We start from the raw sequence: 21,037 nt of genomic DNA on the forward strand, positions 1-21,037 counted from the left end.
ATGTTTTGATTTCAAGGTCCCATAAGTCTTGCACGCCACTACATTGTTGTGAAGACAGGACTCCCACGGACACCTTGAATGTAGTTGATTGGCCCACCGCCACCATTTTATCAAAGTGAATGTTTGGAGCAAATAGCCTGTGTTGAGCAACAGGGCTCTACTGTTGCCGCTTGGAAACTAAAACTTTGCTCTCGAATTTATACCTTCACCAAGACTTGATGATATTTTCACCGCTCCTTAAGGAGTGGCAAGATGACGACAAGGAGCCACTGAAGTGTGCAACATTGGATTTGTTTCTTATCAATTTGTAACATACAGGGGTTTTCAAGCCACACACTGAATTGAGACACATGGGCCAATGATCAAACTGTGAAGGATATAATTCACATTACTTTTGCTTCCTGGCAAGCTTATAACAATACAAAGAAGGAAGAAAAATTTGCACCTATTACAAGTTGACAAATATGGCAACACCTATGGTATGCTTATTGCTTTTATTCAGTAGTGTGCAAGGTAGTGATTGTAACTTCAAAAGCTATGATCTTTGCCAATATCCGATTTGGAAATTCGATAGATGGATTGCGTGGGATGTAGATCTAAACGGGAGGAGTCTTTGATTGCCACAAGTGGATAGAGCCTTCAAGCATGAGAAAGATTTATAAAACTTGCTTCCAGGATGCAATTCATTGCACATATCTGATTCTTCTAACTGTTTGCGGCCTCCAAGATCAAAGAGTTAGCTAACAGACGATGATAATTTGAATTTTTATTGGCATGCTGCTTGTGGTGATTTTACCGACGACAACGATTGATTACGATCACGACTATTGACATTCAGGTCATATGCAGGTGTTATCTCGACACCCAGGGAAGGGCCCGTTCCTTCGGATCATAACTCGGCGCTAAAATTCTCGGTGTTATCTCAATTTGATAAAAGAGTAGGATTCAAATCCATAAGCTAAGTGCTCAACTGCGCTGCAACCTATTTTTCCAAAGGATTGGGCAGGCCGAAAAGGTAGCCAATGATCTTTGCACATGCTTCAGCTTTACAGAGATTGAGGGCATTGCCATGTTGTTAATTGGGCGATTAAGCTAATGATGCGACGTAATCTCGCGATGGTTCTGGAGCCATCGTTTTGCTCTTAAATTGATCCATCCTCGGTGCTTGCATACTTTCTCTCTCCCACGAGCTTCGTTTTGCACTCTACAAACCCCCATCCTACACAACCTCCAGGGAGATGGAAACCGCTCATTCGTTCGTGGCTCGACTGAAGCGCAAGTGCGACGACGATTTAGTGGTGGATCTTCTCAACAATGTCAGCCTTTCACCCCACAAAAGATTGCGCCAGGTAATGCAATCCCTCATGCACCCAGCGGCAGGATTGCGTGTTATGTGACGCCTTGTGAAGCTGCGAGGTGGGCACCGACTGTGCGAAGGATCGTTAGTTTTTGTCGGGGTGTCTTTTATTGGAAAAACGCACTCTGTGAAGCTTTCTTGATTTTCAAATCTGCAGTTCGTATGAGCATGCGATTGTTCTAGGAATCGGTGTTGCTCTTTTCTTTTCCAAAATGTCTTCGTCCTGTCGATTTTCTGTCAAGCGCCTTGACACGGCTGCTTTTTATTTGTACTTTGATCACTTTGAACGAAATATGTCTTTCCATACCCTGAGGTCCGTGATTCTTGTGAGCAGAGCAGTCTGAGTATGCCTAAGAGCATTGTGCTGATTGTATCATATGTATCTACTGCAGGACACGGGCTTGCCTACCATTTTCGAAGAATGTCCTAATTTGGGACCCTCGGCGGACGTCAATGAGGAAATGGGCGTCTCTCCTCCGCCTGAGATAGACTTGACAGAGAATTTATCCGAGTTGCCGGCAATCTGCCCTGCAAACGAGAGAGCTATTGTATTATACAAGCCTGTCAATCCACCACTGTTCCCTGGTGGCCCTAGAGCAGGATCTCCTATAAAGCTGACTGCCAGTGGCTTTGCAACAGGTAATAATTATTGTTCACGTCCTATCTTGCATTATTATGTTCTGCTCTACCACCTTGGCTCACAGAAATCGTTGGATACAATGTTCACAGAAAACCTGCAAACTATATACAATGAACCCGTAACATTTTCATTTTTCCCTGTAAACAATATGAGCATGTCTATCCTTTGATTATACGTTGATGACAAGCGTTTCCTTTCCAGGGATGTTGGATGCTTCAAACTTGCTGTCTGTCTCAAACGGCTTTGAGAAGCTTCCAAAATTAGGAGCTGTAGGAAACAGCTCTCCAGTGTCAAGCAATTTAGAAGACTCCGAGGGGAGCATGGTGTCAGAAACAAACAGAGATGATACACTAGCTGTTATTCCATGGCTTCCAAATTTAATAAGTATACCCGCAGCCCGCTCCAATGTGCTGCTTATGGATGGGATGAAAGCTGGAGCTGAAAACATGAGCAGAAATGTTGATGAGATGCCAGTTGAATGTGCCTTGGACTCAGAAGCCATGGAAGAGGATATTGAACTAGGGATGGATGGAAGTACTCAACGCAACAAGCCTGTTCTGAATTTTGGCAATGAACCATGGCAGCATTATGGGATGCCCCAGCCACAGTATGGCTCAGTGATGTGGTCACACTAAGGGTACAAGCATGGTTATCGTTTCCAGCCCTTTTGTTGCTTTGGAACTTCTGAAGGCGTTGGGAAGAAGCATTGAAATGTAAAGGCATCAAAACACATTCAACTGAGAGGCACATCACATTCAACTGAGAGACAGATGAAGGGGGCCAAACGAGAAGATACTTCATATTCAGGAGAGCAATAGTTTTTGTGCTTTCTATGTATCTGGAATACATCGTTACATGAACTTGTGTGAACTCCAGGCTGCGTTTCCGCTGGGCCCTTCACTTTGTTCGTTATAGAAACAAAATTTATATATTTGGTAACAATCTGATAGCTTCAATCAAAGCGTTGGTCATAGTTTGTCTCTTCAAGGCACTGGAAATTAGACCTTTGTTCCTAAATGTCTTCTTAGCGCTAAATATTTGCTTCTGCTGTAGGAGTTGATTCGTTGTCTATGATATTCAGGCTACGTACATGAGGATTCGTGGGGGACTTCCAAAATTGTTGCAGATTATGATTTTATGTCATGCTCTTAAACCTGGATTTTTGGCAAAGGGAAGCAAATATTCTGGGGAATTGGGAATTTTCTATCATTTTTTGTGATTTGATGAGTATTCTCGTGCCAAAACTTCACCTCAGGGCAAGGGGAAAATGAGCCTTGTGCCTGTGAAAGAAGAGCGTGTTTTATCTGGGAGGCTTCGAACACACAGGCCGAATCTTGCAGGTCAACAGCAGTAACGTACAATGAGGGAGGGGGATATTTAATAATGTGGTGTGTCTGTAATATTTTTAAACTCTTTTGCTTCTGCTGTTGTCTATGATATTCAGACTACGTACATGAGGATTCGTGGGGAACTTCCAAAATTGTTGCGGATTCTGTTTGTATGGCATACTCTTAAACCTGCAAAGGGAAGTAAATATTCTGGGGAATTGGGATTTTTTTGTGATTTGATGAGTATTCTCTTGCGAAAACTTCACCCCTGGGCAAGGGGTAAATGAGCCTTGTGCCTGTGAAAGAAGAGCGTGTTTTATCTGAGCTTCTGACACACAGGCCAAATCTTGCAGGTCAACAGCAGTAACGTACAATGAGGAAGGGGGATGTGGTGTGCCTGTAATATTTTAACTTGCCACATGACAACATTGTGTGTGAAAGGCAAAGTTGTATCTTGCAAATTTAAAAGGTTGACAGTAGCTACTCCAATAGCAAGGGAGGAATTGATTCTTCGCATAATGTGAATTTGTAATATTTTAAAGTTGCCACATGTCTGCATTGTGCGAGGGGCCTGGATGAGTTAATATCATTGATTCACTGTACCTGATGTATGCCTGTGGCTTATGTAATTAACAACTCAAGTGTCAAGGGAGCGGTGGTTAGATTCGATTGAATCTGAATTTTTTAATTGTCTGACACACTTTTCCAGCAACTAAAAAGAACGTATGGTTTTCATCCATGGATGAGTTGACATTCACTTGCAATGGATGAATACATTGTTTGTGGTTGAAGGGATCTGCACTCACAAGGGTGAAACTATGTATTACAGTGTCGTCCTCAAATCACTATGCTTTTGTCGAAAGAGGTTATTTCTCTCTATCCTAGCATTTCTATGGATTAGAAAGTTGTGAGCATGGATGGATAGAGTCTTTGTGATGCTGACGTGTGAAGCTGGGGCACGAACTGGATTGTTTAGATGTCACTTTACAAGCATTTAGTTGTGACTTTTATCAACACCCTACTAGTAGGATTTGGTTGAGCTCTTTTCAAACTCAACGAATTCTCGAAGAAGTTTGCCTCATCATCCTCTTCATATGAAGACCTCAAAATTCTCCTCTACGCCAAGTGGCCAGCAAAACCAGCGTATGTGGTGTAGTTACCCATAGAGCAGCAGCATACGATATGAGTTCTAAGTGTGGAAAGATTTCCAACATTGGTTTACATCAACAATGATGGGGGTCTAACAAACAAGTTTGTTTCGTAAAAAACATTGAACATAAGCTTCTCTGGATCAAGTGAAGTGTGAGGATCCAATCCCAAGATCAACTGCAATAGCGCACTTAAGTGTTAATATGCACTCACAAAACTTGGATATTTAAAAGACGCTAAAGGGGTGCTTTCCTTTGTTCCCTATTGCAAATGCCCCTCTTTATGTAGCGTGCCTTGTAGACAAAGTATTGTAATTCCAAAAGCTTGACATTTGAGGCTTTCAATCTCAAGTCATGTCCTCTAGAGATTGAGCATTTTTAGAATCCTTCACCACGAGTTATGAGTGAAGTAGAGAATAGAAAGGAAGGAAAGAGAGGAGACGACAACATGAAGAAGGAAGGGGAGGGAAGTGAGAGAGAGAGCCTTCATTTGGAAAACGTGCCATGCAAAGGGAGGTAGTTATCACAAAAGTCTAAAGCAACCAACATAGGAAAGCAGAGGAAGGCAAGAAAGCCTTCATGCATAAAGTGACATGCAATTCTAAGTAAGCAATAACCAAAGTCTAAAGCAATTAGAAAGTAGACCCTTCATGCATAAAGTCCCATGCAATTCTAAGACCCTTCATGCATAAAGTCCCATGCAATTCTAAGTATGCAATCACCAAAGTCTAAAGTGACTAGAAAGTAGACCCTCCAAGCACGAACACGAGCAGTCAAAAATCTTGACCTTTTATCTTTAGAGCAACCTTAACTAGGCTTCCTAAATATGTGCTCATAAGGTTGTCATTTACACAGGTGATTGCCAGCAAGCATCCTTAAAGAAAATGCTTTCTTAAGATAGAGAATTGAAATTATTAGTGCTTGGAACAAAAAGGGTTTTGTATGACTTTTGTGAAAACGTTTCCAAAGTTTTGTGACATTGCATAAACATATAAATGTTGTTCAACTTTTTGTTAATTTTCATTGATAAAGAGTTTTGTCAGTATGTCAAGATGCTAACATTATGTGGTTAAAAGCAACAATGTAGCTATATTGAAATGGAAAAGAAATGAAGGTATGAAGAGTAACTTCTTTTATTATGATTTTGGCTAAAGGTTTTGCATATGAACTTATCTTATCATGGTGCAAACTTAGAAGAAACGAAGGTATTAAGGGTGATATTGTGAATATCACGTTCGGATATCGTTCTTGAAGGATGCACTCAACCACATTCGTTCTCAAAATTTTGGTCTCCATGGATGTGGATGCAAATGCAGATGTGAGTTCTATGTAGGAGATGGTGAAAGCATGACATGTACATCTATAGTTCATCTATCAGTTCATGACAAATGTGAGGTCTGTGTAGGAGGAGATGGTGGAAGCATGACATGTACATCTATAGTTCATACGTTCAATGGTGTCACACAATTGTGGGAGTCTATAGTCTACCCAAAGAAGGAAGACAAATCCTTCCATGACAGAAAAAGCTTGGTGGGAAAATGCAAAAACTGTGGTGTTAAGAAATTGAAATGCTGCCCTTTGGAGACAAGAAAGATAGGGCAAATATGACTATGAAGCTATTTGAATATGTGGAGACTGTGGACAAACAGGGAAACAAAAAGAAAAGGAAAGATCTTGTGAACAAGGAGATGCATTGTTGGGAGTTCCTTAAAATGTTCAAAACAAAGCTCAACCTCTTTATTACTCACAATTTCATCGCTCGGATTTCATCGCTCGGCAGCAGGCAGAACAGTTCAAGGACTGCATTCATAATATGTGGTCGTGTCTGTGGTAGAATTTGTTGAAAACTATGCTTTTAAAGAGTAGAATGAGATCCAGTCTATGCATTGGCATTCTACATAGGTTACCATCTTTGTACACATAACATACAATAGAAAGATGAATGAACTGATCAAAACTATGCATTTTTTCATTTTTGATGATAGAATTCATGATACATTATTTGTGCAGCATTGTTTCATGTTACATTTTCAATGGTTGAAGAACAAGGTATGGAAATTAAACAATATTGGGTGTGGTCAGATGGCAGTGCTTCACAATTCAAGGCTTGCATTGGAGACCCCTAACCATGTTAAACTGTTCTTAAAAGATTTTTGCCAAAGCTCTTGCATTGAGAATGAGAAGCAAGATGGATAATTGGATCCTGCAAGAACATAAAGATTTTAACAAACGCAAGCACTTTTTGGAGGGAATCATAAACCTATGGGAAGGATGCACCCATGCTAAGGAAAGTAACCAAGATGTGTGCTTAATAAAGATTGAATTTGACAAAGCTTATGACAGACTTAATTGGGATTTTCTTTTGCAATCCCTCAAGAATCTAGGGCTAGGGACAAAGTTCACATCATTTGTTGCTTTACTGCTCTCCAATGCATCAGGAAAGGTTTGTGTGAATGGATAAATGTCTCAAAGTTTCTTTTTAAATAGATCAATAAGACAAGGGTGCACTTTGGCCCCTCTAGTATTTGCTATAGCGGCGGCTGATGCTTTGGGGTGGTTAATAAAAGACTTAGTGTCCAATGGTGCAATTAGAGGTATTGAGCTCCCCTCAGGAAAACATCTAAACAATTTGCAGATGACACCACTCTAACTATCAGAAATACAGATGTAGACATTCAAAGATGGATTATATGGATATATTTTATATGGCATCAAGGTCTAAGATACACCACGCAAAAATAGGGTATGCTCTGCTCGTAAGTGGCTCTCAAATGCTTTTGGATCAGATGGGATGAAAAAGAATACCACATGGTCAAATCTTCAGGTTGTTGGGTATTCCTATGGACTTTAATGTTAAAATGAAGGATAGATGAGAGTGGTCCCTAGACAAATTCAAGAAAAAAATAAATAGACTCAAAGGGCTGCAGGCCAATCTTGTAGGGAGAAGAGTTGTCTTAAACCATTGCATTTACCCAATTGCTATTTTTTATCTCTCTTGTTGGTGCCCCTCTAAAATAGGCTTAGAAAAATTCATCAGAATCTGCAGATATTTCTTATGGGGGAGAAGTGATATAAAAAGGAGAATATCAAAGGTTAAATGGTCCTTCTACATTAGACCCAAAAAGGAAGGAGGTCTGGGAGTAATCAATATCCAGTTGGCAGCCTACAAACTTGCTACCACTTGGATTATAAAAGCTATCACGTCTTCTCTAAGACAAGCTCCTTCTTAGAAACTTCAAATTTGTCAGACCCTACAAGGCTCCTAGATGGAAGGATTTCCGTCTCCTCTCTGCTATTCGCAACCCTGAGCCCTGTATGACTAAGGGGAGTCAACTCTGGAAAATTTTTTGGGGGGCATTTGAATAGATCAAGAGCCACATAGTCCTCTCTGGTAAAGGGAGTTTCATGACTCTGGACTCAATTTGGGTTTATGTTTTCTTTACCAAACAACAACTAAGTGATGAGGATTTTCTAAAAGTCTGGCAACTTTCAAAAAAAGGACTAGTCACTTGGGGAGATTTGTGGGACAAGGCCAATTTTAAATGGAAGACATGATTGGATATCAGAAGGGAATTTAGACTCAATAATGCAGATCAAGAGTTGATCATGAGTAGAATACAATTGTGGGAGGGAGACATTACTTGGAATGGGGGCAAGGTCTTAAACTTCGCCAGAGAATTTAGCTGGGTTGGTAGCTCATCTTTTCTACCCATACCGACTCCTTCTGAGGGCATAGAAGAGGTGGTTTCCACTCTCAATGCTAGATGGAAACTAGCTGATACCGAAAGGAAATGGGATATCAGGCTTTCATTTATCTGGGACAGAAAGATACCAGAGAAATTGTCCACTCTTCTATGGCGAATTCTACATAAAGCTGTCTGGACCAATTGCAGAAGCTCTCTCTCTCTCTCTCCCTCTCTCTTTGTCTCTCTCTCTCTCTCTCTCTCTCTCTCTCTCTCTCTCTCTCTCTCTCTCTCTCTCTCTCTCTCTCTCTCTCTCTCTCAATCTCTCTTTCTCTCTCTCCCTCGACCATACATGCCTTGGTCTTCTCTTTCTTTATCTCCTCATACTTCTGCTTCTTAGCATAGAATCTCTCAATGTGTCTTGGTTTACCACAGTAGTAGCATGCACACATTCCTCTAGTCGTATTCTTCCTATCTTTTACAATATATGCAATGTCATTAGGAAATAAACTCTCCTCCCGCTTCTCTTCGCTCATAAGTAGCCCCATGCAATCGATGTAATCAGCTTTATAATCCAACCTAATGATATGTGCAATCTCATAGAATCTGGAAGGAAGACTCTTCAATAATATGGCTTTCTAATCCTCATCCTCAATTTTGGAACCGAGGTCTAGAAGTTGCTTCAGTAATGCTTGCATGCATTTTAGAAAGGTTGCCCAATCTTCATTGTCATTCATAAAAAGATCATACAAATGTTGCTTCAAATTTGCCTTTGAGTGATGCATCTTAACTTCAAACAATGCTTCGAGGATTGACTATTTCGCAGCTATCGACTTTGTGACCTCAAGATGATGAAAAACTCTTCTCCTAGCGCTCATCCCATCATGCCAATAGCCCTATCATTTTCTTTCCTCCACACTTTTCTCTTGGATTCTCTGGTAGTCGGCTCCTTCTCTATACCAACCACAACTCTCCACAAACCTTTCTGCATAAACCATAATTTAGTAGACAGCTGCTAACTTGCAAAATTCCTACCTGTGAATCTAACAATCATTGCCTTTGACTTGGTCTTCTTTAGGGACTCTATGCTTTCAATTTAGCATGCACAATACGATTCAAGCAACAAGTGAGAGCATATAGTAGCCAATACTTCTACTGGGGTTTTCAGTGTAGGCCATATATGTTTCTCTATAGTGTAGGTGCATCTTGATAATAGGGTCATTAGTTGAGTCCTATAGTAGCCAACAAACTTCGTAGAGGTGAGACACAATTTTGTGAAGTCTAATGATAATAGACAATGATTGTGGTGAACTATTTGTTCAATGTGTCTATCTTCATCTTCGTATATGTGGAGTGAATCTCACATGTAAAAGAATTGTATACTTTAACTGTATATCTAAAACCCAACAATTGGTATCAGAGCAATTCGATTCTGAGAGCCAAGATGAGTAAAGGCATCATTCATGAGCAGAGTTAGAAGATTCATGGCTCTGAGGCTCGTGGTCATGACAAAAGGATCTATGTTGTTTAAGTGAAGACCTTTGTAGTCGCCAAGGAACACTGCCATTCGATCATCACCATGCAACATCTAGCTCATTCTCTAGAACCGCCAAGTGTCTAGGATACACTCAGACCTCCAATGATGTAAGATCTCTAGCATGGTGTAATGACCAACTGTCGTCGCTAGCAAGCACTAACCAATCTTCGAGAAACTATCTCACATTACGACTTCCAGGAGGATCACCTCTCCAACAACTACACATTGTGAGTATCTTTGTTGGCTTTCTAGAATAAGAGTGCCAAAATTCAATTTATAGTATGTAACTACTTAAGGGGGTGGGCCGAGAGAGAGAGAGAGGGAGAGAAAGAGGGGGGGGGGGGGGGGAGGGTGTGGTGGGGGAGTTGGAAAAGGGGTAGGTGGTGGTAGAGTGAGGGGGGTGCAGAAGGAGAAGGAAGGGTGGTGGGGGGGGAGCTTGAAATGATGGAAAATTTGATGGAACTAAAAAGGGAGGGGGAGATGATCACCTACAACACTCTCCCAAATCTTTATTGATGTAATGGGATTGTTGATGGCAAAAATGATGGCTAGGTCATCAAAGCGAGAAGGGCTCAAAGAAAACTCAATGATGAGGATGGGAGTAGGATGGTGTTCAATGGAGAAGGAAGAGGGTCTTGCATGGGGCTTGGAATTTGGAAGAGGATGGAGGCTAAATGTGGAGGAAGAAGAATGAAGGGGTGGACAGTGTTTTTATAAGAACGAGTAGTCAGACGCATCTAAGAATGATGCCATGAAATTGTGATGTGTGCAATCCAACCCTTTGCTATTGCAATGCTTGACAAATTCCACCTCATTGTGCAATTAAGTACATGTTGTGGCCAACTTTGCCATGTGGCACAAAAGGGTAGGGAGAAGGAACCTACAAAAATAATTTCAAATATTTTCCTTCACTTATATTTTAATTTTTTTATAATTTTTGTGCAGCCAATAAAGTGGGGTGCTCAACTTTGCCATGTGGCACAGAAGGGCAGGGAGAAGGGAGGAGGATAAGAGATGAGCCTACAAAAATAATTTTCAAATGTTCTTCTATGTTATTTCAACACTTAAATAATTTTTGAATATATTAAGAAACTATGCAACTGTGAAAAGGCTCATATGGTTAAACTTTGTTTAAGCCATATAATATATAAGATAGCATTTGATATTTTATAGCTATTGAATAATAAATATTGCGAATGATAGTTTATTAAAAAATAAAAAAGATATTAAAATTTTATTTGATATTGTTTAGGTTGCTTGTTTTTTTTAAAGAATAATGGTTTTGAAGTACCTGTGGCTATATTTTGCAATATATTGAATTCCATTTTTTTAAAAGTTTTATGGATTGCCTTTACTAGTCTTCAAGAAAGTCTAACCAATTCATTCTGAACTTTTATTTAAAAAATCTAATTTCTTTTCATTGGATTTTAATTTTGCTACTCTATTTGCCTTAACATTTTCATATTATTTTAATCCACATAATTCAAAAGATAGAGGGACTATTTTATCAACGTACCTTTTTTTCTAACAAATAAAAATTTTAAGAGATTATTTTAAGTATATTTTAATTTAAAATGACAAGTTTTTAAAGTAGATGATAGTTTCTATTATAATATTTTAAAATAAATCTAGTGATGCATATTCATAAAATTGTGAATTTGACCTTTATTTTCAAGATCAACAATATAAAGTTCATATATTGCTTAAAATGTTCATATTCTATAATTTAAGAAACATTTATTAAATATCTTGAACTTTGCTTTCAAGATCACTAAGTCAACTATTTTTATATGCTATTAAGTCCTTGTAGCTTAATAGAATTTTTTCAAATTTCCTTATTGCCTTGCCTAAGTTTTTGCCTTCCATTTGTAATTCTCTATGTTGTGTCCTTTCAATTTTTTGAAGATCTATGATCCCCTCTCATAACTTGTTCTTCTCTAAATTATTCTTATTTTGTAGCATCTCAGTCATAGAATTTGAGCAACTTGATTCAAAATGACTTCTTTGTGCCATTTTTGAAGTTAAAAAATGAATCCTTTGTACAACATTATTGTATATAAAAAACCTTGTGTGTGTGTGTGTGTGTGTGTGTGTGTGTGTGTGTGTGTGTGTGTGTGCGTGCGTGCGTGCGTGTGTGTGTGTGCGTGTGTGTGTGTGTATGTGTGCATGCGCGCGCACGCCTCTATGTGTGTGTATGTAAAATAAACTATAGCTCAATCTCTTTTATAAATTTGGAGATGAATTAAAGTTTAAAAGGTAAAAGCTTTCTTACCAATTAAATAGTAAACAAAATCAAAAGATTAGTTTCTATTCATTTTAGTATATGATAGTGATGCTTGTCACACCCACATTGTTTGAAATACGCATCCAACCAAATGGTATTAACTTTGACTTATAGACATGTAAGTCAAATCTTTTTGTGTAGTTATGGATGTGGTATGAAATTTTTCTTTTCATACGATATTTTTGATGACATATATGCTAACACAATTACAAATTGAATCATCAAGATATTAGCATGCGCTAACAAAAATCGAACAATAAGTCTCTTGTCTGTTGGTATCAGCAATCATTGCAATTGAGATAATGTTACCATCTTTTGCTCAAACTTTGATTTATGCAGTTTGAAGAGCATGATGAAAACCTAAAGTTAAAATTAAATTATTGTGAGTTTTATTATAAAACATAAATTGGATAATGTTATTATTTTAAATTTTAATATTATTTATTAAATATTTTAGTTTTAATTTATTGTTTTCCATTTCTTATAAAAAGAGGCAATTCATATTTATTTTTAAATATAATTTGTATAACAAGAACAAATACATGATTATCTATATGGACAAATAGAAAAACAAAATTTTACTTGAACATTTTTTCATTTTTGAATTCAATTGTTGAATTGAATTTGGTTTGGTCTTGTCATCAATAGACTAGTCAATTCATTGATGTTTGCATGCAAGTGTGCAACACTTGATTCAAGAAATCATTCTAGTTGTTGTTGTTTTGCAACATGATTCTTCAAGGTAGTAATATTTTGGGTGATTGGATAGAAAAGATGCTTTAAATGATCAGATCAATGATTAATTTATTGCTCATTGGAGCTATCCACAATACGGGATATGCCTATATATTTTAACATTATGTTGAAAATACTATTAGTATTAAAGATTGATGATTTACATAAGTAGTTGTCTCCCCTCTTCTCGTTGTTAACACCCTCTCACCTATTGTCCCACCCCCTCCCCTTCGCTTGTTGCTATAGCATCCCCTCCCCCTCGCCTCTCAGCCATCCCCTCTCACCACTCCTCTTAGCTAAAATGCCACCCTCCTCGTCACCTCTCCACACTTTCCCCCTCTCCACTCCTCTTGGCTGCCACCCTTCCCCTTGCCTCTCCACCCTCCCCTCGCCACTACTCTTGGCCTCTCTTGATGCCCCTCCCAGCCATTGCCTCTCCTCCCTTACCACTCACCCCTTCGCTCATGGTTGAGACTACGCCTCACCTCTCCACCCTCCGTTCCCTCCCCTTTGCCTCTCCACCTTGCCCCCTTGCCCTTCCACTCTGCTCCTCTCATTGACTATGCCAATCTCCTTGCCTCTCATCCCACCCGCTCTCCCCTCCGCTCATGGACTATGCCCCTGCCTACTTGCCTACTTGCCTCTTAGCCCCCATAACCCCCTCAATACCTACCTCACCCCTCCTCTCATTTGCACCCCCCCAAATGTTGAGAAACCATACTCAACATCATGTATTTGATATGTGCATAGCACTAACCCAATAGAGTGCTATAAAGGAAAGGGTTTGATAACCTAACCCTAACCCTAAAAGGGTTTGTATAGATTCTACATTTTCAACTAAATCTAGTGTACAGTTAGTCATTTGTGGTGTGCTCTCTAACTGTGCCCTCTCTCCTCATCTCCACTCTTCTCCTCTCCCCTCTTCATATTTTGTCATGGTATCACCATGGTTCTGCCTTCCGCTAAGGCACCATCTTTGTGAGAGTATGAGAGAGTGATTGAGAGATTGAGAGGTTCTCTTGAGTGTTCCTTGTGAGAGTTCACTTGCAATTGAGAAAGATTTTCATCCATTTTCCTTAAGAGATTTCCATTAATCTCATTTCATGTTTGTGAAGGTTTTCGTTCACTTCATGATGAGGAGTTCTCTGTGAGGAAGTGAGAGATTTCCTTTGTATGAGAGTTTGTGAGAAAGATAGGGAGAGTTATTCACTAAGAGAGATTCATTATGAGTGAGAGGTATCTTTAGAGGTTCTTAGAGAATCCTAAGAGAAAGGATCTCAGCTCTTACAAGAGATTATGGAGATCTAAGCAAGCTTCAAGACCTTCAGCACATAGGCTGGCAACCTAGCTACAAGGTAAGGCAGCTTCTACTACCATCAACAAGGCAACCTTCTTCAAAGGCCCTCCTTTAGAACTGAAGTTCTTGTAGCCTCTAACGGATCCTACATTGACATACTCGGCTTGCAAATCGATGACTGACATCTTTTTACAGCCCTTAGAGAGTAGATGCTTTACCAACCAGTAGCTTCGACATCTTTGGCAACTCTAATAATCAGCACTTGGACTTGGGAGAATCTAAAGTCACTGAGCTTCATCACCGTGCTAATTCAACAGTTGCACAACTGACAGAATAGGTCTCTAACAATTAATTCACGGTGGTTGAATTCAAGCCTCTCTTCTTTGGGTTTCCCATGCCATAGCGGCTCCTTCAACAGAGCTCACGGACTACTCCAATGAGCTCATGCTCCACAAGCAACACTAGTGCAACCTGAGCATCACCCTACACGCAACTCTCTAGCAGCCCACACTCCATATAGCCGACTCTGTGAGCGACCTCAAATGGCTAGGGAGAAGATGACTTGAGTAGCAAACGGCTGGCTCTAGAACGACCGTGCAACCACATCATCTGCAACAATGACTCAAGGCACTTCTCTATTAACTTAAAAGCCCAGCCTACCTTCTCTGATGTCGCCATAGCTCAGCCAATGGCTACCTCAACTGCAACCTCTCCACGATCAGCCAGTTGCCTCGACACTACCCATGCTCATTCACAATAGCTCCTGTGCATCTAGACACCCCCCCCTCCAGATGCTCTCCAATAGTGTAGTCTTCCAAGCTTCTAACCAGATCCATAGTACCCTTCATCGAGCTCAGATTCAAAGGCTCCAGTTGACAGCCTCACAAAATGAGAGGCTCCTATCTTCGAAAAACTACTCCCACCAGCTTGCCAACAAGACAATGATGGATTTCTTTGCCAATTGACAAAATCTTTCAAAGATTTCATCGACATATTCTCTAAGGTAGGGTTGGCCAACGAGTGACACATGTTAGATAAAAGTTAACCTGGGTTCCATTCTGAGAACCTAGGGTTAAGAGACTTGGTGAACAACTGTTGACCTCGTGGCTCAAGTGCCACATCAACGTACTAGGTCTTACTGACATGTTAGTCTTGGCCCCAAACCCTAAATCTTGCCACATCATCATGGCCAAGAGATTGACACATCATCAACTTGCCATGTCACCTTATCCTCTACCATGTTAGCAGAAGCCACTCAATGCCACATCATCATCGATTGCCATGTCACATAGGATACATCACTAGCCATGCCATCATGACACTTCAGCATTGACACGTTAGTGTTGACTACCACCTACGCGTTGAATGCCACATCATCAAGGACATGTCACTAGTGCCACCGGTACATAGTCCCTTGGCAGTTAAAGTTACCCCTTGTCAGGCCTTGCATGTGAGCCAAGCTGCCACCTCACTAGTGCTCTACTGGCACACCTCTCCACAGGCACTGTTTTTGCATGTGACTATGAGTGCCACACAGCCAAAAGAGTATTGAGATACATTAGAGGAACAATACAGTTTGGAATAGAATACAGAGGAAGTCATCCAAGGTTGCATGGATACTGTGACAGTGACTATGGCGGACATCATGAGACCAAGAGATCGACACAAGGATATGCATTTTTCCTTGGTCAAGGTGTTATATCATGGTTTTCAAACAAATAGCCAACTATTTCTTTGTCTTCAACTGAAGCAGAATATAGGGCACTCACTACAAGTTCATGTGAGGCTATATGGCTCAAAAGACTATTGTCAGAAACAGATTACTTTGATGTATCAAAGCCAACAACAATATACTGTGATGATCAATCGGCTCAAGCATTGGACAAGAATTCAGTATATCACTCTAGGAAAAAGCACATTGATGTGAGAGAGCACTTCATCAGAGAAAGAGTGTTACTTGGTGACATCACACTATAGCATTATGATAGCAAAGAAAATGTTGTAGACATCTTTACCAAACCACTTGGCAAAGAGCTTTTTGAGAAGCACCAACAAGCTCTTGGTTTGACGTAGAGGAAGGACATTCCCACTAAAGGGGTGTGGAATGTAATGCTCAGTCCTTCTTTGATTCCACAGAATCATCTTGAGGGAAGGCCTACTTCATGATGTTGATCTTAATGGAAGGTGTTAAGAAACCATGCTCAACATCATGTATTTGATATGCACATAGAACTAACCCAATAGAGTGCTATAAAGGAAATGGTTATATGCCCTAATCCTAACCCTAAAAGGGTTTGTATATATTCTACATTTTCAACTAAATCTAGTGTACAGCTAGACATTTGTGGTGTGCTCTCTAGCTGCACATGCCCTCTCTCCTCATCTCCACGCTTCTCCTCTCCCCTCTTCATATTTTGTCACTAACCTCACTGCCCCCCACCACCTGCCTCACCCCTCCTCTCTATTGCTACTGCCACCCCCTCATCTCTCATCACCTCTCCTCCCTTCCCCTGCTACCTCGCCCATGCCGCCACCCTCCCCCCTCACCACCCCACCAAAAATTTAATAATAATAACCTAATTTACTAAGGTAGCCTAAGCTAAGCTAACCTAGGTTAACCTTACATTAACCTTAGGTTAGGTAAACTTTGGCTAGCTAAACTAAAATAGGGTTAAATTAGACCTTGGCTAGTTAATCTAACTAAACCACTTTGACCTAATTGAACTGAAGTGGTTAGGCTAACTGAATTGAATTAGTTTAGACTAACTAAGCTAACCCATATGAATCAACTCACACTTGGTTTAAATCGTACTTAGCTTAACTAAACTCAATAATTTTGTATTCACACCTAGTATTGAAATTCAAAGTCCATTCGCACCCATACTTGAAGGCCAAAAGACCCCTAATCTCACCATAACTTTAACGATCGATAACTCACTCATTTGGTGACCAAATTGAACCCTTTTTGAACCATGATTTCACACATGAAAAACCCATGCTATGGGGTATTTTTCCAACCCATTATGCACCTTTTTCATATCCAACTTAATTGCTCAATTCATGCTCCCATTGATGGTGGCTGATTTTTGCACTAATTCGCTCATGACCAGTGATTGACGATCCATTTGCACCACCACATTCCCACTCTTAAGGGATACAATCCTAGGCAAATTTTATAGCATGACATCCCCCACAGTACTAACACATATCTAACCCTAGTAATACACATAATTCAACTTCTGGACCAAAGGAGGATGCTCTCAATCAACCACTCGAAAAGTGTGCATGCAACTACAATCCGACTGACATCTATGACAACCCTTCTCAATAAATTAAACTCCTCCAATTAATCCAACCCCTTCTCCTCCTCCAATTTGCAACATGGAAGAGCATCATTGTAATGATGATAACCTTGACTTAGAAGGGGATGAATACTTCAACAAACCATGGAAGAAGAACCCTGGGAAAGCTTAAAATTCCAAAGTACGATGGCCAGGGTGATGATCTAGAGAGGTTCCTGTAGCTCTTTGATGTCGCATGTAGAGCTGGAGGAGATAAATTTGATGAGATCAAAGTGGCTTAGTTCCCTATGGCATTGGTGGATGAAGCCTCTGAATGGTACTTAGATCTTCTAGTAGAGGAATGTACCCTCCTTTCAAGCCAATACAAGAGGAAATTCCAAATTGAATGCCTTCAAGATGACCAAGCTCTCCAATTGGGCAAGATCAAACAAGGCCATAGAGAAGAATTATGCACATATGTAGGTTGAATGAAGTGCCATATTACTAAATGCAAGTCACACCCAAATATTGAGTACCTAACGGCCATGTTCAATGCTGGTCAAAAAAATAAGATTCACAAAGAAATGGAAAAAATCAGTGATTACGAGATGTTCAGTGCTGTTCATATGGTAGCAGTGGACATTGAAGATGAAGTGATGGATTTTGACTCTAGTAGAAATGATGAAAAGGATAGCCATCCCAGTAAGGATAAATCTAAGTCAACTATAGAAACATTTGATGAAGGTCACTTCTCGGCCATGACCATGAAGCTAAGGGACAAAATGATGCAAAAAATGGAGAAAAAGCTTTGTGTATCTCAACTACAACCTTCAACATATCCAAGGTGCAAAAATGTCTGGTGTCCACACTACATGGCAAACTATATATCAAATGAATGCCCATCTTGAGGTCTAGGATCAATGCACAATCAAATCCACCTCCAAGAGTATGGTATCATATTTGTGTAGTTGGTGGGCATAAAGAGAGCAATTGCATGTTTAAGATGCGGACCTATCCACCAGCCCGACCTCAACAATATCTACCAGCACCCATTCCAACATATAGGCAACCTGTAGAAGAATGTGGGATAGAATAGATGCATCATGGCACAAAGAGAGAGAGCTCAAGTGAGGCAAAATCCATTGTATTAAAATGAAGGAACATCCTCCATTATATAGAGTGAGAGGATGGTGTAGGCACCTCCCCTATATCAGTGGCAATCAGCCCCTACATCAGTGAGACTGGCCTAAATCAAAGGAACCTCCCATGTGAGGGCCTTTGTGCTTACATCATCACTTAGGTCACACACTAGGCACCTCATAGCACCAGGTGTGCTTCTACAACACACACATGTGACTCCCCTAGATGCACACATGCACCTTAGAGCAAGCCCTTGATCACACTTATCCCAACATACCCCTCCCTCAAGGGTTTGCCTCTTGCTATGTCAAGGATACATCTAGTCTCATAGTTTCTCATGCCATCTCATGGTGGTCAGGGATAAATCTATGATTAGGATCTCATGCTAGCAAAGGTGCCCAAGGGTTAAGGTTTACAAAAATGGGATAAACCAAACACACATATCACATGGCCTACATCGTATGGTGACCAGAGGTGATTTACAAAACACATAGCATTATTTTTGGAGTACTACTCCAGGCAGAGAACCTCAAAATTTGACCAAGTGATGATAAATAAAAATTCAAAGACAAATTGCTCAAAAGGCAAAGTCCTTGTCTTCTACCACAAAGTTTGATGCTTCATTTGTTGATGGAGTTCTCTCTTCAACCAGATTTGTCATACTCCTCTTTTTCTCATTGCAAAACTTCTCAGAGTGATTATTCTTGCCACAATAAGAGCAAGGGTTGATTTTATAACAATCCTTCTCAAGATGATTATTTTTCCCAATGTTTGCTTTCCTTGTACCTACTCTTTAAAAACTTCACTACAAGTGCTTCTGTGTGCATTTTGACCATTCTTGAAGTGTTCTTTCTTTCCTCTTCTTGTAAGGCAGCATTGATGATGCCCTCTAGTGTGGGTTGAGGAAGATTATTCAAAGTAGTAACCACATAGTCAAAGTCTTGAGGCACACTCTTTAAGAGCACTGCCATAGCATCATCCTCAGTGACAAGAGAGTTAATTGAGGCTAGTTGTGTCATAAGACTCCTCATAGTGTTGACATGAGCAGCAATATTGTCTCCCTCCATCAAAGAACTTAATTTTCACATTTAATTTGAAAGTATGAGAGCTAGCACCAAATAATATGTCTAACTTATGCCATGCTTCAAAAGGGGATTCCATATCTAAAATGTGGTGTACATAATCATCTCCCAAACCTAATGCAATTATTGCATAGGCTTTCTCTATAATTTTTGCATCTGCATGTGTAGAAGTAGAGTCAGTGGCCTTTCCTTTACCTTTGGTTGTAGTTGATTCACCTTCCTGAGAGGATCGAGTTCCTGCCTTGACTAAGTCCCATAAATTTTCTTTCATACGCATAAAATTTATCTTCATCTACCAAGTATGAAAGCCTTGGCCATTGAACTTGTTGTCAATTTTATAAGTAGCCATGAGAGGGTCTTACCTTTTTCAAGCAGTGTCTACTCTCTTACCAAATGACTAATCTTGTAGAACAAAGAAATTTTCCTCACCATATAGATGTAGATTACTACAAATAAATTCAGAAAAGCCTAATTGAAGCCAAAAAACAAGCTCAATAGGATCCCCACTCATACCTAAAATCATTTAGCCTACAATTCCACCTACAATTCCAATGTTTATGGCCGACCTTGAATGGGATATTGATCTTGAAAAGACTATCATTAACAATAATGGCTCTGGTGGACCATGGGATCTTGAGACAGAGGCTGAAAATGCTCAATTTGAAGACCATACCTTCGACGAAAATTTAACCATTTTGCATGCCCTCATGTTTATTGAGCTACCCAAAGTCAAACCTCCAAAGTTACATAATAGGAAAAGGTCCCAAAAGAAAGCTGAAGGTGGTGGGAATCAACTTTGAAAGAGTGCAACAAAGGATTGTGTAGTTGTACCTCACCAAGCTAGTACCACCAACAATTGAGCCTCCTAAACTTGAATGGGAATCGGAAGGTCTTGAAGGACTATGCACAATAGATGAACCACTACTTGGGAATACTTTGCCAATGGAAAAGTTACCCCTCGATTCTCAACATAAAATGTTTCAAAAATTCAAGCCACATGTGAGGATGAGGATCAAATTGATACTACAACAAAAGATATTCCCCAAGGTACTAAAAGGATTGATGGAATAATAAGGGCCCCCAGTGATGATACCACAGTTTCAACTAGTTCAAAATAATCAAAGGTGGATATTCATGAAGTCCTAGGTCACTTCAAGGACTATACAAGTGGCAGTGCCCTTATAGCAATGCCAAAATCACTATGAGAGTCAAAATTACAAGAAAGTGATAGCATGGGTGAGACACTAGTATATGAGGGATTAGCCAAAACTAGAACAATCAACCTTGCTCGTGAAGGGGAGGAAGAAAATTATAGTGCTCATTGGGAAACAACTCACTCAAGAAGGAGAAAAAAAACTCAAGCCAATCCTAATGGAATATAGAGACTGCCTAGCATGGTCATACAAAGAGATGAAAGGAATTTCACCACCAGGAGTGGCCGTATACACCATACCTACTAGGGAAGGTTCCCACCCTAAGATATGTGGCCATATCATACAAATCCCAAATATCATTAGGGAAGAAT

The 21,037-nt window shown here is 40.0% G+C and overlaps 1 protein-coding gene across 1 annotated transcript; it reads left to right on the forward strand.

The window, feature by feature from the left end:
• Positions 1–1,030: 1,030 nt before the first annotated feature.
• Positions 1,031–2,939, forward strand: LOC147889893 (uncharacterized). Its single transcript, XM_087390708.1, has 3 exons — positions 1,031–1,349; positions 1,750–1,996; positions 2,199–2,939. The coding sequence occupies exons 1-3, from the start codon at positions 1,239–1,241 to the stop codon at positions 2,630–2,632; spliced, it is 792 nt and encodes a 263-aa protein (XP_087246834.1). The 5' UTR covers positions 1,031–1,238; the 3' UTR covers positions 2,633–2,939.
• The last annotated feature ends 18,098 nt before the right edge of the window (positions 2,940–21,037 follow it).

Source organism: Dipteris shenzhenensis, chromosome 19 (genome assembly GCF_047967505.1).
Source record: "Dipteris shenzhenensis isolate YYH24624 ecotype China chromosome 19, Dip_SZ_1.0, whole genome shotgun sequence".
NCBI classification, from domain to species: domain Eukaryota; kingdom Viridiplantae; phylum Streptophyta; class Polypodiopsida; order Gleicheniales; family Dipteridaceae; genus Dipteris; species Dipteris shenzhenensis.